This window comes from Natator depressus, chromosome 8 (genome assembly GCF_965152275.1).
Source record: "Natator depressus isolate rNatDep1 chromosome 8, rNatDep2.hap1, whole genome shotgun sequence".
In the NCBI taxonomy this organism is placed as follows: Eukaryota; Metazoa; Chordata; order Testudines; family Cheloniidae; genus Natator; species Natator depressus.
The window spans coordinates 94,845,489-94,872,612 of NC_134241.1; the positions used below are offsets into that span (position 1 = coordinate 94,845,489).

The window sequence follows — 27,124 nt, forward strand, 5'->3', positions numbered from 1 at the left end:
TTCTCACATGTGTAATGCTTGAATCCCCTTCCTTAAAAATCCATTTGGATACAAGTCATTTTTTAAACAGAGCTCCCTATTACCTGCTAGCGGAAGTTCTAGTTAATCAATGGCATAATGTGGCCCTGTGGGAGGAGTGAGCATGGATATCTGAAGTGATTGGTAAGTCTTTTCCTCTCCCCAAGGGCACATCACCCTGTAGCATACTCCCTCCAGTTTGGGACCAAATTCTGCCTGTGAATATCTATTAGGATGTTAGAGATTTCATCTGTGTGCATAGCAGCTAAGGATGTGGCCCAGAATCTGTCTTGTACAGTCAAGCCAGAGAGTGTACATATTAAATATGATTACATTATTTTGTTTGCTTGAATATTCTGTTAGGTATGCTGAAAACAGAGCAAGTGCTGAATTTTTTTTTTTTTTTTTGTATGCATGTTAGGGTTTGATTCGCTGGTCATTTAAGCTCACTAAAAATCAGTGGGACTCTTTTCAATGGACTTTAGTCCTGGCTTATACCAATGTGACAACTGAATGATGCCCTAAAATCTGGAACAATGGTGTAAAAATGTGCCTTTGTATCATAATACATCAACAAATTAAGCTTTTGTATCAACTAAGCCCATTTTATTCAAATAAACTGGTTTTCCATTTCCACAAAATGAAATCTTATCACTTTTTTTCAGTATGCAAAACAGACCCATTTACACTGTCTTGCAAAATACATGCACTAACAAGTAATTTTTAAAAAGCCAAAATATTACCCCCAATACATGTTTAGTTTAAAATTATAAAATCTACAGTAGTTCTATATATTTTGATAATATTTTAAATAAAGAAATTAAAACTACGACTATTTTATATACAAACATACATTGTTAGAATAACAGACTCATAAAATAATATTACATAGATTCAGAGTGCTGACTGCGAGTAAAGTAAAGAAAAAACATAATATCTTCAACATTGAGCCTGACCATGCTACTCTCACAAGTAGTCCCATTTGGACTCCAACTAAAGATTGGATGTTTTGCATTGACTTCATTGGGAGCATGATGATCAGACTCAAGTCAATGGGCCTACTCATGTGAGAAAGGGTTAGAGAATCAGGTACACAGTTGATACACTGAGTCAGTAAGATTTTGTCACTGAATTCCAAAGAAGTAGAACTGGGCTCTGAATACCTGTTTAGACTTTTAACAAGGATTCCACTGAAAATGACAAACTCTGATTTTTAATTTTCATTTCTGAATAACACTCTTGGGATATTCTAGCTAAGTGTCTGAGGTTCTCCTTTGCCACAGAACACTTATTTTTCACATGCTGGCTCACATGCTGTTTTTCTGGTATGGAAGGATCACTTTGTAAGATAAAACCTTCTGAGCCAATGCACTGCTTCTGGTTGGTCACAAAATGTTCTTTACCATTTTCAAAACTTGCTTGTGTTTTTGTTGCCTTCAATCTCAAATCGCTCTGAAAGGATCCAAGTTCTTTGGATAAAATATTGGCCTGAGCCAACTCCTTACACACTTGTGCATATTTCTCTGCATTCTTAGTAAAGGTATATTTCTGTAAAAGGTTACTTTCGATTTGACCTGATGTAAAAGTAGTTACACTTGGCAGGAAAAAATCTCTAGTCTGATAAAGCATAGTGCTTGAATGTATCAAAGGAAACCAAACATTTATCAAATTGTGGTTAAAATATGTTGAGTCACAAAGTTGGCTGTGTCCAATCCTAAATGGGTTTGTTTCTGTGCCTGGTAAAAAGTCTTCATTTGGTCTTTGTAGACTTTGAGCTACAGCTAATTCCTTTATTTCTCTCTGCCTAAGTTCTCTCTCCAGCATTATGCATTCCAGCTCTTTATCTGCAAATGTTCTTCGTTTTCTCATTCTCTCACTCAGGTTAGAAAAGAGGACTTGGGTTTCCTGTGAAGGAGGTTTATACCCTAGAAGAACAAATGAAAAGCTTCCATTAGTACTCTTATCATTATCATCATCAATTATTTGTACATTACTGTAGTGTACTGTAGGTCCTAGCTAAGATCAGGGCCCCTTTGTGTTAGATGCTGTGCAAACATGTAGTAACAGACATCCCTGGACCCTGCCTGGAAGAGTTTACGGTCTAACTGGACAAGTCAGACAAAGGATGAGAGGGAAAATGCAGAGAAGGAAAGTAACTTGCCCAGGTTCCTAATTCCTAGTCCAGTGCTCTGTCTGGTACACCATGCTGTCCCATAGAGTAAGAACTTATCTTAATGGACTAATTATTTTAGTGCCTCCTAGAAATATCTGTTGAAAGGTTTTTATTAATTTAAAAAACAGTCACATAGATTTGACTTCATTCTTACATGGATCGTGTAAGAGATAACTTGTCTAACCCTCTCACTAGTCTGGACTATCTAACAAAGATGAAAATTAGAAAGTAGAAACACATATTTTTGATCATTAGCAGTCATAGAATCATAGAAATTAGGGTTGGAAGAGACCTCAGGAGGTCATCTAGTACAACCCCCTGCTCAAAGCAGGACCAACCCCAACTAAATCATCCCAGCCAGGGCTTTGTCAAGCTGGGCCTTAAAAACCTCTAAGGATGGAGATTCCACCACCTCCCGAGGTAACCCATTCTAGTGCTTCACCACCATCCTAGTGAAATAGTTTTTCCTAATATCCAATCTAGACCTCCCCCACTGCAATTTGAGACCATTGCTTCTTGTTCTGTAATCTGCCACCACTGAGAACTGCCTAGCTCCATCCTCTTTGGAACCCCCCCTTCAGGTAGTTGAAGGCTGTTATCAAATCCCCCCTCACTCTTCTCTTCTGCAGACTAAATAACCCCAGTTCCCTCAGCCTCTCCTCATAAGTCATGATCCTTGTCCTCTATTTGCAAAAAGTTTACTAGTAAGGCTAGGATTTTATGTTTAAGTGGAACTACACCTTTGCATTACGATTAAAATTTAAATAACTATTCAGTGCTATAAAATGTACAAGGGGCTTTACAAACATAGGGCCTGAGCATTCTCACTCTGGTCAATGCAGGTAACATAGCTTCTTGCCTGTGGCCCTATTACGTCCGTCACTGACAATATCTTAGGAACACAGGAATTATTGTAACGGATCAGACCGCTGCTCTGTATAGTCCGGTATCCTGTCTTTTACAGTGCCCAGGACCATCTGCTTCAGAAGACACTTATAGAATAACATACCCAAAAGGGAAAGTTTCTTCCTAAGTCAAAATGAAAAAATAATGAATTTTTCAGTTCAGGGGCTGAATGAATCCCCCAAAGAAATCCAATCCAATTCAAATCAAAACAATTTAATTTTTTTCATTAAATCAAAAACTCAGATTGTTTTGAATTAACGAAAACTTTCCCCCCCTCCAAGTTTTTTCGTTTCAATTCAGCTATTTCAGGTGTCTTCCCTTTTTTTCGTGGTGTGTTGTTGTTGGGTTTCTTTTTTAAATGCTATTTCAAATTAGAATTGAAACAAAACATTTCTACTTTTTCAAAATGAAGTCTAAATGAAATGTTGACTTGTTCCAAAAAATAAATAAAATACAACACAACCAAAACTGTCAATTTGATAGTTTTGGGCCCTGAAAAAACCCACATTTTTCTATGAAAGATTTTTTTGAGAATTTCACCCAGCTCTATGCCTAATCCCCATTCAATTCACACGCTTTAAGACTAAAAGGGACCATTATGATATTCTAATCTGACCTGCATAACACAGGCCATAGAATTTCACCTCATAATTCCTTCATCAAGCCAAGTACAATGTGGTTGAACTAGGGCATATCTTTTTAGAGACATTCAGTCTTGATTTAAAGATTTCAAATGACTGAATCCATGACACCCCTTGCTAGTCTGTTCTAATGTTTGATTGCCCATACTGTCAAAATTTTGCACTTTTGGCCTTGTCTACACATATTTGCACCAGTTTAAACTGGACAGGGCACTTGTTTTGGTTTAATAGTAACATGTTTAATTTTAGCTTAAATCTGGTCCTCAACTGAAATATGGGGATGTACTCTACCTTGAGACAGAGAGCATCCTTCTTGGAAATTCCAAAGGCCAACTGTTACAGAGGTTATTTTGGGATGGCCATAGGGTGACCAGATGACAAGAACAAAATATCGGGACACATGGGGGGGCAGCCACAGGCTCACGCCCGCCTGCCCCCTCCCAGGGCCAGCTCTAGGTTTTTTGCCACCCCAAGGTTTTTAAAAAAAAAAAAAAAAAAAAAAAAAAAAAGCAAAAGCCGGAGTGCCGCCAAAGCAAAATATCGGGACAAATGGCATCCCGACCATACATTGGTCGGGACGTGGGACAAACAACTATCGGGACGTCTGGTCACCCTACATGGACAGTGTCACAAAAGGAGAATGTAGAAGTGTAACCACTGATGACAATGGAGCTGGTGGGTGTTCAGCACTTGAAAACCTGGCTACTTGTTTAGGTAGCTAAATACTGATTTTCTGTAGGAGCCTAACTAGTGTACTATACTCATATGTTCAGTAGGTCATCTGGTTTTCACATTTGCAGGAGTAGTGAAGAAATACAACAGAATTTAATCAAATATCAAACTACAGATTATTTAACTGGGGACACAGCAGCCATGTAATTTTTTTAAATTTTTGTGAGTTGTATCATTAAGGGCCAGATTGCTGAGTATCTATCTTACACTACAGGCCGCCTCTCTGAAGTAGGGTACTACTCTACATGAGTAAGTATCACAATCTAGTCCTAAATAAGTGTGCTAAAATTAAAATCAACATATCCCTGTCATATTGATTTAGTGTAAATAAAACAGATATAGGAAGGACTTTGTGTTGATGTGCATTTGTTTAAAAAAAAAAAAATCCTGATTCAGCAACGTGCTTAACTACATGTCTAACTTTAAACACAAGAGCAGTCCTGTGGAATTCAATGGGACTACTCAGATGCTTCAAGTTAGGCATAAGTATCTTGCCAAGCTGAGGCCACAGATAGACAGATCCTTACCTGCCAGTATGCTTTTGGCCCAGGTGCTGGTATTCTTGGGATAGTGCTGATAGTTTAATCTGCAACTGGTTGATAGCAGAGAATGTTCATCTTCATCTTTCTTAACCTGTGCCGAGTCATGGAAAGAGAAAATAAGATAAACCATGCAATCCATTTTAGGCCATGTCTATACTTTGGGTGCCACAGTGACATGGCTACGCCATTGTAGTTATACTGCACACCCCCTAATGCAGACTACAGCAATGGAAGGGGTTTTTCCCTGGCTGTAGGAACTACACTACCATTAGTGATTGTAGCTAGGTTGATGGAAACATTCTTCTATCAACCTAGCTGTGCCTACAGCAGAGGCTAGATTGGGCTAGCTACTTCAGTCAGCAGTGTGGATTTTTCACACCCCTGAGCATCACAGCCATACTGAACTAAGTTTTAAGTGTTGATTGAGGGCTTATGTTTTCATTACTAAGATACTACTAAAGTCAGTATAGCAAGAATATTGAAAGTATTTTGAAGGGCAGGGGAAAATATCACTCCAAATGACGAAAAAAATGTTAGGATCCTATTTTGTGAATACTGAGTATGCATTCAACCTTGTTAAATGTAATACTTGTTAGAGATCGGTTTGGAAACTTAATCTAGCTACCTGAATAAACACTCATTCTGTTGCCAATTTAAGAAAGGGAAATAACTTTTGTCCATTACTCCATCTTCCTTTACCCCACTAAGGAATTACAATAGGATTCTGCCAATAAAAAGCAGACTTGCTACTGCACCATGATTTCATCCGACAGGAGATTGTTCAGAACATCACAATCTACATTTCCTTTTCCTATAGGATTGCAAGTTCTTTTGGAAAACGCTTGTCAGGCTGGCCTATTGGTACTTCCCTCAGTCCTTTAATACTAGGATAATTACAGAGGAACTGAGACTTCAGCCCTGAATTGTTTGGGGCTGCAGTCTAATTCTACAGAAATAATGCATTAACAGTACTATTTTTATATACACACAGCAGCATTAAAGGGTCTTGATCCTACAGTTCATACTGAATACCCTGAGACGAGGTGGGTGAGGTAATATCTTTTATTGGACCAACTTCTGTTGGTAATAGAGACACGCTTTTAAGCTTAACCCAGAGCTCCATTTTCTTGAAGCCTAAGTAAAGCAATTAAATAGTAAGAAATACCTACGCCAAGATGTTTAAGAACAAAAGTCTAAGGGAAAGATAATGATACTTTGTAAAGTCCTTTGTGATCTACTGATGAAAAGTGCTAAGTATTTCATAATACATTTAGGTTCTGACATCCATATTTGGACATCTAAGTACCTGGATCCGTTATCAAGAGTGCTGAACACCCACTGAAGTCAGTGGAGTTGGTGGGTGTTTGGCACTTGAAAACCTGGCTACTTGTTTAGGTAGCTAAATACGGATTTATGGTAGGAGCTGAAGTAGTGTATTATATGTTGAGCATTTATCCAGTTTTCAAATTTGCAGGAATATTTAACAAATCCAATAAATTAACCTCTATCATCCTAAAATGTAGTAAAGCTTCAGCCAGGGCCCCAAGGGCAAGGCTGTACAAAACTGAACCAAGCCGGGGCCAGGGGTAGAGCTACTGCTAATGTAATGCTAACTCTTACCCAGTGCGTTTCATCCAGCGAACTCAAACCACTTTACACAGGAGGGCAGCACCATTATCTATCCCCATTTTACAGAGAGGGAAACTGAGGCACACCGGGCCCGTGGCTAAGCCAGGAACAGAACCCAGCTCGCCTGAGTCCTTTAACAGAACAACTCTCAATACCACATTTACCTCACCAGGTGGGAGATTTACCACCCCCTCCCGGACTCTACCCCGCCCGCCAGCCACTGCAGCCCTGCCTCGGCGGCGCGCGGGGCCGCCCCGGGCTCACCTGGCCGGCGCGCTGCTGCCGCCGCAGAGCCACCTGCGCGGCCGTCACGCGCTGCCGCTCCAGCACCAGGCGGCAGGCGGCGCAGGCGCAGTCCCGCCACCGGCACAGCCGCTTGTGGCCCTTCAGGCCGGACACCACGCCGTGGTTCCTGCAGCGCGCGCACTTGGGCACCCGGCACGAGCGCCGGCCCGCGGCCGCGAGCGGGGGCGGCGGCCGGCTGCCGCCCGTCCCTGCCCTGGCCCCGTGCTGGGGCGGCGGCTGGGCCGGGGAGCCGCTGCGCCGCCCTTTCTCCAGCTCCCCGGGCGGCATCCGGCTCGCCGCGGCAGCCCCAGCCCGGGCTGGCTCAAGCACTAACTTCAGCGGGATGGGGCGTCCCCGCTCCTGCAGCGGCTGCTCCCCTCTACAGCCGGGCTGGCATTGGCACCGCCTGCTCCTGGAGCTTCCCACGGCTGCTCCGCGGCTCCGGCCATGCCCCCGGCTCAGCCCAGCCTTTAATGACGGGCCAGGCAGGCCCGCGCTAGAGCTTGACGTCAGCGGCCTCCCCCTCCGAGGCAGGGGGGCGGGCAGCACCGGCGGAGCGGGCGGCAGTGCCTCCCTCGGGGCAGGGAGCCCTCAGCCCGGCCCCTTGGCAGACACCTGCACCCCCCTCTGCTGCCTTAGCCACGCCAGGTAGGTGAGCTGGTCGCTTGTGTTGGACCAACTTCTGTGGGTGAGCAAGACCAGCTTTGCAGCTGCCCAGAGCTCTGCGTCAGGTCTGGGACAGTACCTCAGAGGGTCACTGCGCAATACAAGATTTGAGCAAATTGTTTCGCAAAAGTAGGGCCCATTGGTTCTAGTCATAGGGGGGGAGGAAGAGAGGGGAGGGGAAAAGGTAACTGGGGGTGGGGGTTGTTAGTGGGTTATAGACCGTGGCAATAAGAGGTAAGTCCAGTGTTTAAAATAGGCTGATTTGTTCCTTCTTTCCAAGAATATGAGCAACTATTTTTATAGTTTTTTAGAAAAAGGCATTGGAGTGTAATAGTAAACTCCCTGATGAGAACCTAGAAGTTCAGAACAGTTACTTAAAATCCAAATAAAGTTAGAAACCTGGGCAAAGCAGGAGCATTCTAAGCAACTTCCCCCCCGCCCCTTCTCCAACAAATGTCTCCTTCATCTGGCCACCTAACAGAACAAATCTGTCTAGATGAAAGGCTGGCTTGTGGTCAGCCTACCTGAGAGTCTGAAATGTAGTACATTCAGTGGTGTTTTGAGATTGATCAAGCTGTGCGTCTATGTTTGCATTGTTGAAGAAGAGATCTGTGTAGATCAAAAGCTTGTCTCTTTCACCAACAGAAATCGGTTCTATAAAGGATATTGCCTCTCCCACCTTGTCATCTGAGACTTAGATCTTTTTAATTCCTCAGTCATCTTTCAGCTGGCCAGATCCAGCTGCACACACATCTTTACACGTTACATTTTGCTGTGTGTGAGAGGTGTGGTATGAGCACAGAAGTGGGAGCCAGTTGTCCAGTTTTTAACTCCAGGCATGACAGTGTCTCCATGTGTGATGTGCAAATCATTTAATCCCCATGCTTCCATTTTTCTATGGGCCAATGGAGATTATACATTTATCACAGGGGGGCTGTGAGAATTAATAGCCCATGTTTTAAAAAGTAACTAGTAATTTTGAGTGACACAGTTTTTTAGGTTTCAGAGTGGTAGCCGTGTTAGTCTGTATCAGCAAAAAGAACGAGGAGTACTTGTGGCACTTTAGAGACCAACAGATTTGTTTGAGCATATCTGTTAGTCTCTAAGGTGCCACAAGTACTCCCCGTTCTTTTTACAATTTTTTAGGTTTCCAATTTGAAACACTGTTTGAAGGGGGTCTGATTTTCAGAAGGTGGATGCTTAGCAATTTCTGTTTATGGTACTGTAATGTCACATACCCTGCACAAGAAAGATCTGCTAAAATTTCAAGATGGACTTTCAGGGCTGTCTAAATTACACTAGAGACTGCAGGCCAGCTCAGGATTGGAAATGCACAAAGCTGCTTTAAAGCTACCAGAGCCCCCCACCTCCACTCCCTGGGCTATGAGCTCTGAGGTGCCCCTCTTAAAGGATGAAGAGGAGTTATTTGATGTAATGCACTGGTGTAACTAGGAGCAGTGGGATAGAATTAAGAAAAGAAAAAAAAAAAAAAAGAGCTTGACTGTATCAGAAAAAGGCTCCTGACTATGAGTTTGTGATAGGGAGTATCGTCTCCTGAGTTCCAACAGATATGCTGGAAGTCCCAACACATGGGATTTTTAAAACTATACAGAACAAAACACTGAACAATATACAGGAAACAAACCTGCGTTGGTAAGCAGATGGATTGGATGACTAGTAGGGTAAATAGGTCTTTTCCATCTCTAACTTTTATGAAACTATGCTGCACTATGACTTGTGACATTCCCCAAAGTTAAACAAAATGTCCCTTGTTGCTCATTCTCTTACACAGCATGCTGTCATATACTAACATATCTGCTGTCAAGACCCATCTGTGCCATATTTTGCAATTTACTTTATGTACATGTATGATTTTCCCCCTCCCACATCTCTACTTATAATATCCCTTTTGGACAGGCACAGTCATTTGTTTTCTTATAGCCCTTGGCACTACGGCTGTGCTCACCTGGAGAGAGCCAGACTGGAAGTTAAGACTAAGAACAGGAAGGATTTTTTACTCTGAAGGAGGAGTGTAGTAGGGTAATAATACTGTCATTAAATCAAAATGGCACCAGTGATAAAGATTCTAAGTCAGAAAGTTTAAGGAAGTTGAAATTATTCTCACTGAAAGAAGACTCCAAGATGTCCTAAGAGGCAAATTCTGCTCTCAGTCTACCCAATTATAACCAGAATAACTCCAGAATTTGGAGACTATCCAAGCATATTTAGTTACACTGGGGTAACTAAGATAAGAAGGTGGCATGATTCCCCCATTTAGTTAAATTTTCAAAACAAGAACCTTTGTGCTTTCTCCCATGCTGCACTTCACACCCCATAAATATTTAAAACCCTGCTTCACTACTCTGGTACCCAAGTGAGCTAGATTAAAAATAGCTTGGGTATGTCTACTAAACTGCAGTCACACCCTGTGTTTGCAGTGTGTAGACATACCCATAGTCCCATTGAAACCAGTATAGCTGCTTGTGTGAGTCATGTGCTCAGCCAGGTGAGGGAGAGTTCCACCATGTGGCCTTATGTGATGAAATCATTGCTCTAATGAAGGACTGTGGTGAACTAAGATGTTTAGTGATGCTCTGATTTTAAGAATAGATTTCACAAGACCTTCCCTTAAGTTTGGATCCCTCTCAAAACATTTTGGCAGACACAACACTGGCATAGCTCAGTGACTAATGCTAACATTGCAGTAGTTAAAATACTTTCTGAAAAACAGGAAAACCAGAGAGATTTGCCTATGAAGAATGATTTAATTAAAGTTTCCGCTGTTCCAAAGTAGGTATTTTTCACATTAAAAAAATAATTTCAATGACTGAACCATTTATAAAGGGGAGGTGGAAATTTTTCCAGCAAACTGTTGACTTCATTGGTCGGCAATTAAATAGTTCTTCAGTTAGCTGGATTACTGTTCAAAATTAACTACTCATTAATGTGGAAAAAACAGGTATATTCTTCCTGGGCTTTCTATAGTCTGCATCTAATTCCAAGAAGAGGAAGAAACCTACATTCTGAGTCTATTTTTTCTTTAAATTGGAAAGAGTTAATGTTCCCCCATTCTAGGCACTGTCATATGAAAGCATGCCTTAGTCCAGAAGCAAAACTGACACTGCAGAATGTTAACATCTTGCAGTCTACTCTTAATACATGGCACTTAAACAGTGATAAATGATTTTTACATATGTTTGCTGAATGCAAATACTATTCCCCTTTTTGGAAACAGGTTGTTTTTCTTACCCCAAACCTCCTACAGAAAATGCAGAAGCAAATTTACGATATTCTGAAGTTTTGGACAATGTCACAGACACTTTTGTACAAAACTTGGAGCCCAGTCTTGCATAGCTTAAACTCACATCAATTGCCTTTATACTCTTACAAGTTGTTCCAGAGAAAGCAATGGGACTACTTATGTGAGTAAGGTTTGAAGCATCAAGGCTGTAATTTTAACTTATCTCCCACAGTACGTAAACAATCATTAGCATTTCATTCATTACAGAATGACAGTGGTTTGTAGGAGAGAATGAAACATGTCAAATATTAAGAGCCACATCTTCAAAAGTGCAGGTACAGAAATGTGCACACAATGGAAGATTTGATCCTAAAAATGCATAGAAACATAATGATCCTGAAAGCGTGTTTCGTGCCCGCAATTCCCACTGCCGTCCATGGTAGCTTTGCTTGCAGAAGGATTGCAGGTGCTGTGCCATAGATTAAAAAAATTTAAGTTCTGTTAACTTGACCAGCATTTGTGCAGTTTCAGCTCCAACATAAACCAATAAAAATCATAGAATTATTTGGATTGGAAGGGCCTTTTAGTGATTTGTCTTGTCCAAACCATTCCATCCTGCTGAAACTGGTTTCATTATTCCTAGCAGTGGATTAATTTAAAAAAAAATCAGAAGAAAACTTGTTTATATTAAATTTGGAATTGCAGTGATTTGGCGAGGAACCTTTTAAACCTACTGTGTTAAAATACCAATTACAATGAGCTTTTCTTTCTTTGGTTAAAAGAGGGTCAGGTGAGGGTAAAATGGAAGGCAGAACCAATGCCATGACATCTCCAGATAATCCCCATTGTCAGCTAAAGAGTCATTCACTGTGGATCTCTTACCAATTTACCCTGATTTTTAGTATAATAGTGAGCACAAAGGAAATGCTGAATAAATTTCCTGAAAGTGTGGAAAAACTAAATGTGTTTTCTCAGATAACACAAAAGCAATTGGTGGGATTGTGTACAAATGTTTCCTAAATAAAATATGTATGTTAAGTAGTTCACCTTTGGGATGAGACTAAGCATGAGAAATGTCAGCACCAGGGGGTAAGCTTTCCAAAAATTAAGTGGTTTAGAACGAAAGAGTCTTGTCAACAAATAACCTCACTGTGAATGAATGGAAGGGAATAAAAATAAAGATAAATAGGAGCATAGTACCACTCCCACAGATATACCTGGGTAAACTCCCATGGACTCAATAGAAGCAGGTTCAAGCCCCATGTGGCAAGATTGCTAACATATCCAGAATGTGTATTGGGTCATATTTTATGTGCAGGTATATGGGTGCAATCTCCATTGATTTCAGTGGAAATAGCACCCTACTAAGTGCCAGGAGAATTTGGCCCATTTTATTTAAAAAAATTTTATCTACCATACACTTAACTGTCTCTCCAACTGTGGCTGTCTCTATTGACTTTCTTCTCCAGCCTCCTGTCTGGTGATGAGATCTCTATGAGTCTGGTGGGGAGCCATTCTGAGCAGTCCAACCTGCATGGCTGTGACCTGGAATGAGCTACAGCAGATACTGGGAAAAATTAATGGAAATTCTTCTCTCCTTGGACTACTTGGAGGAAGCTCTAATCAAAAGCTTCCCAAATCATGGTCAGCAGGACACTTGCTGTTGGTCTACAGAAAGCTGGCTGGTCACATAACTGGCTTAGTTCCTTTTTAGATTTTTTCTAATGGAAATTTAGCTAAGGGCCTGATTCAAAGTCTACTGAAGTCAAATGAATGATTCAAGCTGACTTCATTGTGATTTAGATCAGGGCTAAGTGTTTTTTTTCAGGCTTGGAGTTCAAAAGCCAGGATGGTGCTACATTTCTGAAAGACAAGAGTTTGCTCATATTTATGCCTCATTATACCTGTTCCATAGTACCACAGGGGGTGGGGGCGGGGAAATCATTCTGTGTGATTTCCCCCACCCAAATGAAGCAAAGAAGAGTAGGCAGCCATGACAAAAGTTTCTCCTTGACAAGTGTACCAGAGCGAGTGCTGTAAATCTCCAGTGACAGTGCTTTGCAGTCATTGAACGAAATGTGCTGCAGTCTACCTTGCTTCTGTGTTTTATAGAGTGAAATACAACATGGAGGGTGAATTATGAAAAATATTTGTAACAATGCTTAAAACTGTATTCTACACTGTTTGTATGTTGTCACTGCTTAATATAGCCTTTAATCTTAATTTAAAAACTATAGATGACCTTGTTTTATGGGTGTTATTGGCAATTCTAATCAGACGGCGTGATTTTCAAAAGAACTCAGCTCTCATGTAGATTCTTAAAAGAAATGTCCAGATTTTCAGAAGTCCTCAGCATGCAGCAGTTCCAATTGTTGTGCTGGGTACTCAGATCTTTTAAAAATCTGGCCAATATTGTGCAGTACAGCAAGTTATTCACTATAGGAAAACAAGTTTTTACCTTTTCCTCTTGGCAATTCAAAATAATGCTGTCTCCATTTGTAGCTCCCCAAACACCTTCCACGAGTGCTATAAACCGTTTGAACTGTTAGTTTACTACATTTTTAAAAAGTAAAGTGATTTTGCAGTTGAATTTAGTTCCTTTAAAGCTCTCATTTAGCAAAAGATTGTTAGCACATATACCAAACAGAAGAAATGGAAGACTGTTTATCTTGCCTTCTTATTTTTCACTTCTATAATAGCATTAAAAGACTGCAGAAGCAACATTTCCAAGACTAAATAGCATTGTAGGCTGGTTTGTTATATAGAATTGTTCTTTGGAACGTTTGAAAGTTGCCTAGACTAATTATTTATAAATGTACAAGCTTCAAAACTTAAGTACAGAACAAAACATTTTAATGTATCATGTTTAATTATGCAAAATCAATTCAAACACTAACAACTGATCTACTTACTACAAAACACATTTTCTTGAGAAAGTACAGAAAGAGGAATGCTCCATTCACTATTATTCAAACATTATTGTCCATAGATGGTGATACGTTCTGGTTTAGCTGATTTATTATTGAAACTGGTGTTTTGCCCTAGTTACTTCATAACCAGTTGGCTAGCTAATCTCTCCACATTTTATGTAGTTCACCATGCAATTCCAATCCAGTTATATTGGGCAACCCATACACCCCCTTAAATCAAATCTGGTGGCCAGCTTCCACTGTGTGGGCTCCCAGCATAGTGTGTTTCCCTGGAACTGATGTACAGGGTGTCTCGGGCACACAAAATCCTGAAGATTGAGCGACCAGACTTAACTATGTGCCATCATGCTCACAATTTAAAGTGAAGGTGCCCTGTAAAGGCAGCAGGGCCTCGAGTTCATCTGGAAGGTGATGAGGGGGCCCTGGATGTCAGTATAGAAGATCAGACCCTCCCCAAAACTATTTCCACTGCCTCACTGACAAGTCCCCCTAACCTATTACGCTTCCAGCTTCCAAAGCCCACCTGAACTCCAGTGTATCAAGCCCTGACTCTGCTACATGTATCAGCTGCCAAAACCTTCCTCTCCCCATCACCCAATTTTCAGGCACTAAATCTCATCACTTAACTGTTCCACAATATTCAGAACCAGCTTTTCTTGGTAGCAAACAGACCTACAAACAATGCCCCTTTGAACAATGCCTTAAACATTAAAGGGCTAGATTGAGCCTTTATGCTCAGCCCCCAACCATGGGGTGTCACTAAGGGCTAGTCTCCTGCACTGCGTCTGGTGAAGGTGCTCTGTGCTTACGGGAGAGAGCTCTCCCATCAGCATAATAAAATCACCTCCGCGAGCAGCAGTAGTGATGTCGGCAGGAGAAGTTCTCCTGCGACACAGCCCTGTCTACGCTGGCACTTACATCGGTATAATGTACATTGCTCAGGGGAGTGGCTTATTCACACCCCTGAGCAACATAAGTTTATACCAACATAATCTGTAGTGTAGACAAGCCCCAAGAGAAGCCTCAGGGAAGGAACTGTACCTTGAAGTCACAATTCCTCCCCTCATCTCCACTTGCTCCAGAAGGGAGTAATTTACTGTAACCCTGGGAAAGCTTTGCCAGTTGGTAAGGTAGGAGCCAGTGGAGCAATGGCAGCCCTGGGGCTGTACGCAGCAAGGGAGCCAGAACTGTGTTTATAGTAGCCCTAATGCAACTGTGAAGTGATGTAGGGGGCTTACTCCCCTCTTCTGCCCTGTGTGGTTGCATTAGGGCTAGTGTCAATCTAGCCCAAAATTAACTAATGATATTCTCTCTGAGAGAGAGTGCTGCATGCTCCGCAGCTGTTCCCTAGTACACATACATACATTTAGTGTTTAGAATACGTGGCATGGTCTCCATTGGTTTCTTCCTGAGGAGATGGCTGGCTGCATTCACAGATCACCCCAGAATCCCGGCTATCAGTGGTGCCAGCTAAAACACAAAAGCAGAATATAACACTGTAGTGCTTTTTAAAATTGCACTTAAATTGACATTACATCCAATAGAACTCAAAATTTTTAGCTGTGAATGCTCAATATAAAATAACTGTAGTTAATCCAAACCAGTTTTTCCCTAACCAAGGCAAAGGCACTTGAGATCATGAGGACTATGACTGTCTAGGTCAAGGTTCATATTTCAAACACCAGCTGATTTTGCTGCAGCCATGTCTAAAGAAGTGCAGCGAGACTGTTTTAAAATGGCAAAGGGCATGAATTTCCCTCTTGGCAAGTATTTTAGGAATTTAAGCGCATATGAAAACAGGATTGTAATGCGAGCTGTTTTACAGCCTTGATGACAGTGAGCCTTATCGCATGCCCACTATATACACTTTTTCAATTCTGAAGGTGCAAAAGCCTTGACTGAATAAACAGAACATAAAATAGAAGGAAATAAGTAGGAGACCTCAGTCCTTAATTCATAATGTTGACTTGCTAGTTTGTATTTAAAGCTCTCTCCTTTTCCTACATAAGACAATTCTTTCTTTGGCTGTGGCTACACTAGAGAGCTTACGGCAGTGCAGTTGCAAACTCTCTAGTGTAGCTGCTCTAAGAAGAAGGGAGAGAGCACTTCCATCAACTTAATTAATCCACCCCCAATAAGTGGCTCTCCTGCCAACATAGCACTGTTCTTTAAAGAAAAAAAAACCTGTTAACGGCTTCTGCCCTCAGATACTACTCAGCACGAGCATTGGTGGGCAAATTGGGAAAGTTAGCAAGAGTTACAGCATAGTATCTCTTATGTCAAAAGAATTACTGTGATATTAAATTTTATAATAACATGGTATATATTACAAGTCACCATTATAAAACCTGACTGAGGAATGAATACAGACTGTGGTCATTTAGCTGGAAGGCCTATGATTCAAGACTTTCCAGCAGCTGTTGTTAGCCGAGGAGAAGCCTTTTCTGCTATGATGTTTGTAGCTCCCTTTGTCTTGGAATTTCCATCAGGCCAGAGGCTCAGTGGCATACTTTTTTCCTGCTGTACTTTTCTATATCAATTTTCTCCTAATTACTTTGCCAAAGACTACAGGAGGAGCCCCTGTCACCTTGACTGCCCCAGTTTGACCTGAGTCCAGCAGATCCCTTTGGACAAATGATCTAACAAAGTAAGTTTGAACTTGACAAGATCCCTATGGGTCTGTCTGCTCTGATTTTGAGAGGGTTTTTCACTTTGTTTCTTCACTATTTATTAGTCTTTCACTGGATTTGAAACCAGAACAAAATGCATCTTGAAAAATGGGATCAAACACTGTTTAGTTTCACTGTAGCCCCTCTCATTCTGTATCTTCTGCTGAAATGCTATTTTGTAACCTACAGAAATAATCCCTCACTGATTCACCGTTGATAGTCCTATTCCCCCTGAAGCTGAAGTACAATATGGCTGAGTCAATTTTCCTTATATCCCTCACCCTGAAAGAAAAAAACACAAAAAAGTGCTAAATGAGGACACTGGCCCTTTAAGATCGATACCAGGAAGTCCTGTACTTAGAATCAAATTCTACTGTCAGGTACATGTTGGGGTGTCCCACTGATTTCAATGTGAGCTCCAGACAGGTACCTGAGTGCAGAATTTCTAACTATTCAGGCTGGCTTCTAACTAGCGATGGACCAGAGCTAGAAATTGAACCCTGATTCTGAACTAGGACTCCCAATCCAGCCCCCTAGTATCCTGGAACTCTAGGAAAGTTTGATTCAAGAGCTGACCTTTATGGCTTAGGCTATCCCTGAAACTGGCCTGAGCCGGAACTTCTAATCCAACAAATACCCCCCAACCCAGGAAAAGTTTGAAACCAAACCTCGCTCTCTGGGTCCATCTCTGTCTCTAATGATTGATTCAAATGAAATAATGTTGATAATTACAGTAAAAATCCTCACAAACTCTCAACTGTCTCACATACTATGACTAGCCACAATCACTATTATTTGATGCAATGAAGATGATGTACTCTTCTGTTTACTCCTCACCTCTACTCAAGAGATACTGGACTTTTCCCAGTAGGTGTAAGAAAGGGATATTATTCGTAAATCATCTGTCACAAGAACACGGCATTTAATCAGATTCTCATTTTTCTCTAATAAGCCAAGCACTGAAATATAGAAGTGCACATACAAATATTTTGAACTAGAGCTTGACATAACCCAAGTGCTTCATTCTCTTGATACTGGTGATTTATTCTTTGAGCAGTTCTTCCCTCTTGTGGCCACAAATGGCTGTATTTGGATAGAAACCTTGTCCGAAATTTAAAAAAATCATTACAGACATACCTGCCATGCCCCAAATGTGGGACGCAACATTTGACAAAGACCCAAACTGAGGAATATAAAAAATTATTCAAGCAGAAAATGTAAATTGCTGTGGGATATAGCCCTTTGGTGCGCACAACTTTCTGTGATCTCAGTTTCTGAAGAAATTATTGTTACTGATGTACATCATTTTCAACTACAACAGTGAGAGGCCACTGTATTTGTGTGGAATGTATGCAACTTTGGGATGAAAATTAGAGCCATTTGAGAGGTTTTATTACAGATAATAAAGGTCAAATTCTGCTGTCCTTCCAGGCACAAAATTCCTGTTGATTTTAGTGGGCCATGATATAGTCAGTAAGGGAGATACAAATGCACAGAATTTACCAACCAAAAATGAAAACAATATAGTTGAGAGCTTTTGTTGTATTTTACATACCAATGAGCAGGACACATCAGACATTTTACCATATAAAACAGCTCCCTGAGATCTGATATGCTTCATGCATAATATCGCTCACCTTGCACTTACTTACCAGATGGTTCCTTGGGTGTTTCAGCCAGAAGTGGCAGGGGTGGTGGAATGTAGTGAATCCCTGGCAGAAAGCCCGGAGGTATAAACTGAGGAAGGGTAGGGTAGTAACCTTGTTGGAAATCTCCACCTGCATCTTGCATCTGCACGAACACATAAAACAAAGCTCCTTCAGTCCAGATATTGCCTTAACCACCCTATCAAACCACCACCCTCACTTCCAGACCAAATGCAGTGAAATCAGTGGCATTACATATGATGTGTTAAAATGAAAGGCCATAATTTACTTCACTGGTCAGTATTTTTCTGTTTGTTTTTCTATTGTTAAAACCCTGCTACAGGGGAAATCACAGAATTCTTATTCAGGCAAAACTTCATTGAAGGCAGCCTACCTGTCGAATATAAGTTTTACTCCAGTAATGGAATATGAGTGTCTGAGTAAAGACTTAATGATTTGTCCCAAATACACCTGCAGCATAGAACACAACAAATGCAGGAAATGCTTGTTATTAATGAGACACTGAATTAAAATCCATATTTCCAGGTACTACCCTGGCTCCATAACTAAAAAACAGCAGCTGCTGGTGACTTATTTCCTGGTTTGTATTAGGGATCCTTAATGCCAAATGAGTCGTATGAAAATTTATGAAAAGTCAGTCATTACTGTGCACATGCAGGAGACACTTTTAATCCGCAGTTCAGTTGTTTCCTGTTTTGTTTTTTGTTTTGATGTCCTCATAAAAGTGAGCATCTGTTAGCAATGGCTGGAGACTGGCACAGTAACACATGGAAGTAGGTACTTATATGCATGCATAATTGGATTCAAGAGAGACAAAGTGGGTCCAGTATCTTGTACTGGATCAACGTCTCTTGATGGAAGAGACAGGCCTGCTCTACACTAGAAAAGTAGGTCAATTTCACTATGTCGGTCAGGGGATGTGAAAAATCCACACCCCTGAGCAGTGTCGTTAAGCCAACCTGCATCCATGAATAGACAGCATAAGGTGAATGAAAAATTCTTCTCTCAACCTAGCTACCACCTGTCAGAGAGGTGGATTACCTACACTGAAGGGAAAACCCCGCCCTTTGACATAGACACTGATTCTCAAGCAGCAGTTTTCAGGGGTGCCACCAAGGACTGGGCTTCACCTGCCAGGGCTTGGACTTGGGGAGGGAGTGCCACCACCACCCCTTGACTCATCTCAGAGGGCACCCAGCCTGTCTGGGTTGGGGCACAAATCAAAAATTGCAGTGTCACTGCTGAAGAGAGATCTCCCCCTGCCATCAGATGGGTCTGCCTAACAGCCAGTGACTCCATGAACAGGCAGCAGCTAGCCAAGGAGATATACCACTTCTCTGCTCTGTTACATCAGCACTTCAGGGAGCAGGGCCAAATGGGGAAGGCAGAAATTTGGGAGCACCCCTCTACACATTGCCTCTGGTTGATGGTCCGCAGGTTTGTCTATAAAAGCTTAAAAGTTTCTGGGTAAAGGTTGTGAACCACTGGTGTAGCCAGTGTCTACACTGAAGCGCTACAGCAGCCCAGCTGTGCCATTGTAGCATTTTAAGTGTAGATAAGCCCAGAGACAAGCCTTTGAGCTACAGCAGGCTCTTCAGGGCTGGGAAAGGTAATCAGAGCGTCAAAGCTAAATACAAGGTGGAACAGATTGTTAAGCAGGGTGTTAACACATGTTGCAAGGGACCATTCAAAATGGAGTAGGCTATTAACACCTCTGCAGTAATATGACAAAGATGGGTTAGTAGGTTACAGATTGTTATAATGAGACATAAAACCAGTATTTCTACTGAGTCCAAGATTCTTAGGCCTTGACTACAGTACCACTTATGTTGGCAAAATTTATGTCGCTTGGGGATGTGAATATTCCATCCCCCTGAGCGACATAATTATGCCAGCGTATGTGGTAGTGTGCTTAGCGCTGTGTTGGCAGGAGATCTATTCCTACTAACATAGCTACCGTCGCTCATTGTGGGTGGTTTAATTATGCCGATGGGAGAGCTCTCTCCTGTCGGCATAGAGCGGCTACAAGAGATCTCACAGTGGCACAGCTGCATTGGTATGGTTGTGCTACTGTAAGCTCTGTAGTGTAGACATAGCTTAAGTGTCTAGCAAAGTTCTGAATTTAAGCTCCCAGGCTCATCTTTTGAAGGTACTGTGCAGGTTTCCTTTGAGGACAAGGACTGAAGGTATGTCTATGTTGCAATTAAACACCGGTGGCTGGCCCACGTCAGCTGACTCAGGTTCATGGGGTCGGGCTCAGGCTATGGGGCTGTTTAATTGCTGTGTAGACATTCAGGTTGCAGCCTGGGTTCTGGGCCTCCCGAGATTCCCTTCCCCGCTGACCCATTCCTCACCAGCTTCCCCCTCCAGCTGACCTCTGAGTAGGCTGTTCAAAAATGTTCTGTTGAAAGTGTTTTTGGATGGAAAATTAATTTTCAGTAGAATACATTTTTTTCAGGTAAAGTGTCTACTTTCTGCAAAAAATTTCAATTTTTGTTGAGAAACCAAATGCCCCAAACCAGAAATATTTTAATTACATATGCTGCTGTAGCGCCTCATAAGCAAATGTACTGCAATTCCCATGTCCCCATTCTCCTCTCAGTGCTGTGCTCCTTGGGACTACACCTCCCATGATGCACCAAGGTAGTGCATCCCCCTACAGGGGAGACCAGGGTCATTGTGAGAGAGGGAGCCCAGCCTATAGATGAGAATGGGAATATGGAGCACCTGAAATACAAATCCCATGAGACACCACAACAGCATTTCTGAATCAAAATATTTCAGTTTTTATTGAAATTTGTTTTTGAATTTTTGCCAAAAAATCAAAGTTGTCTGTTATGAAATTAGACAAAAGCTAATTTCTTTCCATTTTTGCTGAAATTTTCTGCTGATTTTTTTTTTTAACCTGGCCTCTACTCCCACCTTCCAGAGCAGCAGAGGGAAGAGCAGAAGGCTCACTATTTAGCATCACATTTCCCTCTACTGTGCCATAACTGCTTGGCAAAATTTTCACACACACTGTTGCTCTCAAAGCAACCCCTCAGTCTCACACAGAAGCAAGATTCATAGGCTCTGCTGGGAATCAAGTTAAACCCTCTTTGAAGGATTTGGTGGCGGAATAAAAGAAAAATGAAGGGGAACCAGAGAGATTTCCTCCCTCTCCAAAAGAAAGATACAAAAAATTAATACAGAAAAATATGAAAGTACAGGCTTTTTATCATATACTGGTATTTGTGAAAAGCTATTGATAATAATAGTGATCTCCTTTGTAAAGCACTTTGAGCTCTACTAATGAAAAGCACTATAAATACATTATTACTATTTTTCTTACCTGTGTGATTAACAATACATAACTATTTTAGACTGGTGGGAAAATCCATATACTTTTCACCATTTATGCTGTTAATATTTTTTAAAAAGAATTTAATTTTTTTTTGCAGTTCTCTCACTTTGGAGACCCTAAATTGATTAGTCCATTTCACTTTTCATGTTTCTTGTCAGTGCCACTTTCTGATTCCCACACAGTAGCACACTGCTGCACATTTGGCTTGCAAACATGCAGGGGGACACAGTTTATTTAAATCCAAACAAAACACTGCTTTAACTGTTTTTTTTTTTAAATTTGCCAATCCCATTTCTGTTAATTGTTAAAATATTTTTATTTTAAAAAAAACAACAACCAAAAAGGCTGCTTGGCAGTGTCTCAGATGTCAGGTTTTTGCCACAATGACCTAAGATACCATACATATGGCTACAGCAAGACACATTTAAACACGGATCTACAATTTTAGGGTCAGATTCATCCCTGTCTGATGCAGTGGCAGAAGAGAAGTTATTCTTGCTGCTCCTATTTTGCTGTTGCTAGAGGCTAAGACATAGGTTAGGACAGCTATAGAGATCCCCTAAATTGCTCCTGCCTGTCACAGCCCCAGGGGGTTGCAGCAGATGGGAATCACAGTCATAGGTGCCGACTCCATGGGTGCTCCTGGGGGTGGGATGGAGTGGGGGTGGGGCTTGGGGCGGACCAGCGGTCGAGCACTCCCCCTCCCCCGGGGAACTGAGGAAGTCGGTGCCTATGATCACAGTGGAGTAGTACTGCCTTCTCCCGCACCGGATCTGCCCTCTCCCAATTCTGGCCAGCTCCTGATCTGTCCCACTCTGGATCTTTCCTATGCCATAACTTCCACCAGGCAGCCAGTTGTCCTGGGGGGGCAGTCCCTGCTATATTAAGAGGATTTCACTGGGGAACCCAGGAGACATTTTGTGATAGCTATGCTGACACAAACTGGTCTCATTTTAGTGGTTAATTTTCCCTCCAAATCTTTATCCTTCAAGGCTTCTGCACACAGAAATGCCACCGAAGTCGACAAGAGCTGTGAGCTCAGAGGGCTTGCAGAATCTGGCCCACAACTTTGAACCCATTTGATTTTTATAGGTTCAGGTCAGACCTTTAACATTATTATTTGTGCCTGTTTTGATCAGCTTATGTATCAAGATACCACTGAAGTAATTAGTGGCCAGGCTAACTTGTCATGGCTACTCTAATGGCAAGATTGCATCCTGCAGTACAAAGAGCAATGTATTCAGCCGCAATTAAAAGAAACCACTACTTACTGACAGAGGAGCAGCACTCCCTGGTCCATGGTTGCTAGGGACATGTCTGAAACCTCTTTGAAGGGGGATCCCTGGAGACACTGGTGCTCCTCTGCAGCTGGGCTGATTGATGGCAAAGCCCATGGGGAATGGGTGGTATGAGTACATACCAGAGTACCCAGGATACAGTTTTGGAGGTTCTCTCTCTAGGTATTCTGGGCTGACAACACATTCTTGAGGCAAAGCAGGATGGGCTATGAAACAAGCAGCGAGGAAAAATAAAAACAAGCAAAAATATCACTGCAAACAGTTTGAAGGTAAATAGAAATAGAGAGTCATGGTGCCAAAATCTGTCCTCAGCCAGTGCAACGGAAGGCAGAATCTGGCCCTTTGGTTTTACATTCACTTCTTATTCAATTTTTTTTTTAAATTAGAAAATTAGGATTGGGGAGGAAAGAAGGGAGCTCAACAGTGATGGAAGACAGGTTAATACAGCTTTGAGAGAGCAAAGTCTGCCTTATGCATCCTGAACCAAGTTGTCAGCAAACTACTGATTGCAGAATCTCTAATACTTCTGCTACCTAACAGGTATGACAAACAGTTTGATTTCTAGTTTCCTGTGGCAACAGTTAGAAAATAATCACCTTTTAGACTTGTAAATCAAGTAAAATTTAATACTGAAATCAATGAGAGGGAATAAAGAGCTCTGTACCCTGTGATAGCTGTCATTTCTACAGAGTTGTTTGCAGTTGGTCCCAGGATATGAGAAAGACAAGGTAGGTGAGGTAATATCTTTTATTGGACCAACTTCTGTTGGTGGAAGGGACAAGTTTTGAGCTTCACAGAGCTCTTTCTTGACCTCGGGTCACCTGCAAAGCTGTGAGGCTTGAAGCTCCACCAACAGAAGTTGCTCCAGTAAAAGATATTTACCTCACCCACCTGGTTTCATTTCTACAGAGTTAATTTTCAAAGAACCACTGTATTTTGCTATTAAAAAAAATCTTGTTCACAAAGTGATCTTCCAAAGTAGTGGAATCCCCATCGTCTATGACTAGACTATATCTGTGTCTCAAGGCCTCATCCATTCAAATCCCTCCTGAAAGCCCACTTCTCCTGTGAGGCCCATACGCATAAAAATTAAATAATCATTGGTAGATGAGGCAGGGCTGGAACTATCTAAAGCGATTCCTTCCTCCCCATCTCCCAGAGCATCTGGTCTTTCTTGCCTTGTCTTCTAGATTGTTAGCTCTCCAGGGTCCCAGTCGAATGACTACTGTGGTCAGTGGGAGTCTTAATAAATAATAATAATAATGGATTAGACAAGGCACACTCTACAGACTCTACTGTGTATAGAACAATGTCAGAAGTGATGGACTAAATGATCATAGGAATTTTCCATCTCTACATTCTATTTTCTCTTCTTAAATACAAAATAAACTTTTACATCAACTGATTCCAGCCAAATCTAGTCTGTGCTACATAAATCCAGCCCAGGAGCTTTCCTTCTCTTTTTTTTTATGTTGCCACCATAAAATGCCTGCTCTAAACAACTCCAGCAGAAACTCCCCAATTTATCTGTACTTTCTGTTTTTCTGTGTTTTTTTTTCTTTTGCTGGAGGGCATGTTTGTAAATGTAAAAATAATAACAGCTCAGAAGAAAGTGCTCAGGGTGCTCTACTGAATAATCAGGATCTTGTCACAGACTCATTTCCCTCTTAAACAAGGACTAGTAGCATGAATCTATCTTTGCAACAAGGAAACAAGCTGAGGAGCTGCCTACAGTGGTTCCTACAGCTACAAAGTCCATGAGCACAGCTTGGAAACTTTGCAAAACCAACAATAAGTGCAGCACTGCATACAAAACACACTTGCCTGAAAACATGTCCCCGGAACGGGGAAGTAGAGTGAGAGCAGCTTCAACAGCCCTGGGGAACAGGACACCTGGGACCTAAAGATTTCTGAGGAACTAGACAGGCATGGACGATGGATGGACAGACACTGACCCAACAGTACCCACTGATAGATGGACAGACACTGAATGATGGACACAGACAGACAGATGGACACAGAGATAGAAGTTAATCATCTTGAGTGGAGGCCTAAGGAACAGACATCCCAATGCTGAGCTGGTCCCTACCAAAGTCTCCGAAGAGCGGGGAGCTGGGAGCAGGTAGTGCCCTGCGGGTCCTGGTTCTGCTGCTTGCTGCTGGGGTGGTCTTGGCTCCTTCACACCCGGTCACGTGGCTGCTGTGTTCAGAGGTGTTGGGGCCAACTGCAGGAACCTTCCGACCTTTCCCATGAACCGGGGTGCAGGCCACAGGCGGAGACGTCTCTCTGGGTGGGGCATCCGGGTCCTGCCCCTGCATCGCCTTCTGAGCCGCCATGATCTTCTGGCGCTCTGTGATGAGCGCACACTTGTCGCAGGGGCAGAGCTTCCAGCGGCAGTGGCCCGTATGGCCCTTGACTGGCACCACAAAGCCATGGTTCCGGCAGCGGGAGCACTTGGGGGTGCGCAGAGCTGCCTTCTCTGCCATCGCTGCCGCCTCGGCCTCCATGGCACCCCCAGCCAGGCAGGCGCCTAGAGCTCCATGTGCAGCAGAACTTGAAGAAGCTCAGCACAGGGGCAGGGCGGGGCAGAGCCTTGGTGTGCCCAAAACCACTAGCTACAATGTCGCAACTGAGCCTGCTGGCCTTTCTGCAAGGAGGAGCAGTTGAGCTCTGCTCCCAGTAAGAGGTAGTGTGCATAGATCTCAGTGCTGCTGGGACAGCAGCAGGTGAGAGAAGAGCAATGCTCCAAGGATCTGGGCAAGAACAGTTCTGCACTTTCCGGCAGCTGGCATCTCCAGCACTGTGGGGCCCAGAGCTACTCTGAGATAGAGCCCTCCATTCCAGCAGGGCTAAGTGGGCAGATCTGCTGCTGGGGATGGAAGTAAGCACTGTGCTGGGGTTGTGAGTGCAGCATGTTGACTTTAGTCCCTTTTCCATGTACTTGCAGGTCCAAGATGTGACAATGAATCAGTGTGGTTTTGAAAAGAAGACATACAGGGCCAAGTTTGCAAAACCATGACTCCTGATTCTGCACAAGCAACCATTTGTGGGCACATCCCTTGCATTTGCATGTGCAGATTGGATAGTAATGCACCTGATTTACACATGCAAAAGCAGTGGTTGCAAAAGGGTATTTTTGGCCATAAAAGCGGAATTTACTTGGGGTCCTTTTAGGGTTGCCAATATTGGTAGGACATATTCCTGGAGGTTTTTCGTCACATGACACAATCTTTAATTAAAAATGAATCTTTAATTCCTGGAGACTCCAGGACAGTCCTGGGGGGTTGGCAACTCTGGGTCCTTTCTGCCTTTCATTTAAAAGGCAATCTTCCCTTTTTGATACCCACAGTTACCATCATATTTTGCATGCATCTTATTATACTGGAATCATTATTTCAGTTCCTTTTTGCAAACTCAAATGTATTTTTCTTGAACAGGAGAGAGAGTCTCACTCCTTCAGTAGAAAAAATACTGATTTCCCATTCTGTTTTTTACAATGTTCATCTAATCCAGCGTATCATGACGAGGGCAGAAAGCATGTCTAATTCCACCAGCCATCTATCTCTCTTTGTAATAATGCTCTAGTTTCAATATTGCTTGTAAAACTACCCGTGTTGTTACTGTTCCACTGGGTTAGCACTAGTATACAGTAGCCCATTTTCAGGGCAAAGCTAAACCCCAGGCAATGGAAGGGAGAATACAGCAAACCTTTTTCAGATGAGAAGAGTTAACCTTGTGACCTTGTGGTGAGTCAGTGGCCTCTACGTTTCCTTCATTAAAAGAAAAAACTGTTTAAAGTAAAGCAACAGTTAACCATAAAATAGTCCTTCACTTACGCATCAGCTTCAAGAGCATTGTCACAAGGTGAAGTATGTATTCTTGCTGCTTTGTGAGAGTTTTAATAAGCAATAGAATATGTTTCAAAGTGACATAGATCCTTCCTTGCAGGGCTTGTATGCACCTCCCACCCCCTCTGGGTGGAAATCGTAACAAAAGCTGGTGACTTTGAAACTAGTCTCCTGTCAGACACTTAGGAGCTTTTGAAAATGTCATTCTAAGTGACTTTCATGTGTGAGTTCCACTGAGTCTTCCGACTTAGGTTAGGGAAAATTTTCAAGAGTGCTCAAATGACTTAGACGCCTAAGTCCCATTGAAATCTGAGAGTTAGGTGCCTAACTTGCTTAGGCACTCTTGAAAAGACAGCTATTGAAACCTTTAGGTGCCCAACTAGCTTTGAAAATCTGGCCTCAAAGGGTATGTCTACACTGCAATTAAACATAGGTTTGTCAGGCATCCAGTTTTTGACCAGAACGCCTGATCAAAAAGGGACCCTGTTGGAACTGGTCCGCACTGCTGACCGGGCCTTTAAAAGTCTGGTTGGCCG

At 42.3% G+C, this 27,124-nt stretch overlaps 2 protein-coding genes across 2 annotated transcripts; both read right to left on the bottom strand.

Annotated features, from left to right (window-relative positions):
* Positions 1 to 643: 643 nt before the first annotated feature.
* On the bottom strand, positions 644 to 7,103 carry LOC141993025 (uncharacterized; the record flags this gene model as incomplete). Its single annotated transcript, XM_074962365.1, has 3 exons — positions 644 to 1,943; positions 4,998 to 5,103; positions 6,906 to 7,103. Coding segments are annotated over 3 exons (1,062 nt in total), but the record flags the coding sequence as incomplete, so codon positions are not given.
* Positions 7,104 to 15,015: 7,912 nt separating this feature from the next.
* On the bottom strand, positions 15,016 to 25,247 carry DMRTB1 (DMRT like family B with proline rich C-terminal 1). Its single transcript, XM_074962306.1, has 4 exons — positions 24,830 to 25,247; positions 22,714 to 22,946; positions 18,085 to 18,223; positions 15,016 to 15,233 (listed from the first exon to the last, which is right to left on the bottom strand). The coding sequence occupies exons 1-4, from the start codon at positions 25,245 to 25,247 to the stop codon at positions 15,130 to 15,132; spliced, it is 894 nt and encodes a 297-aa protein (XP_074818407.1). The 3' UTR covers positions 15,016 to 15,129.
* Between the last annotated feature and the right edge of the window lie 1,877 nt (positions 25,248 to 27,124).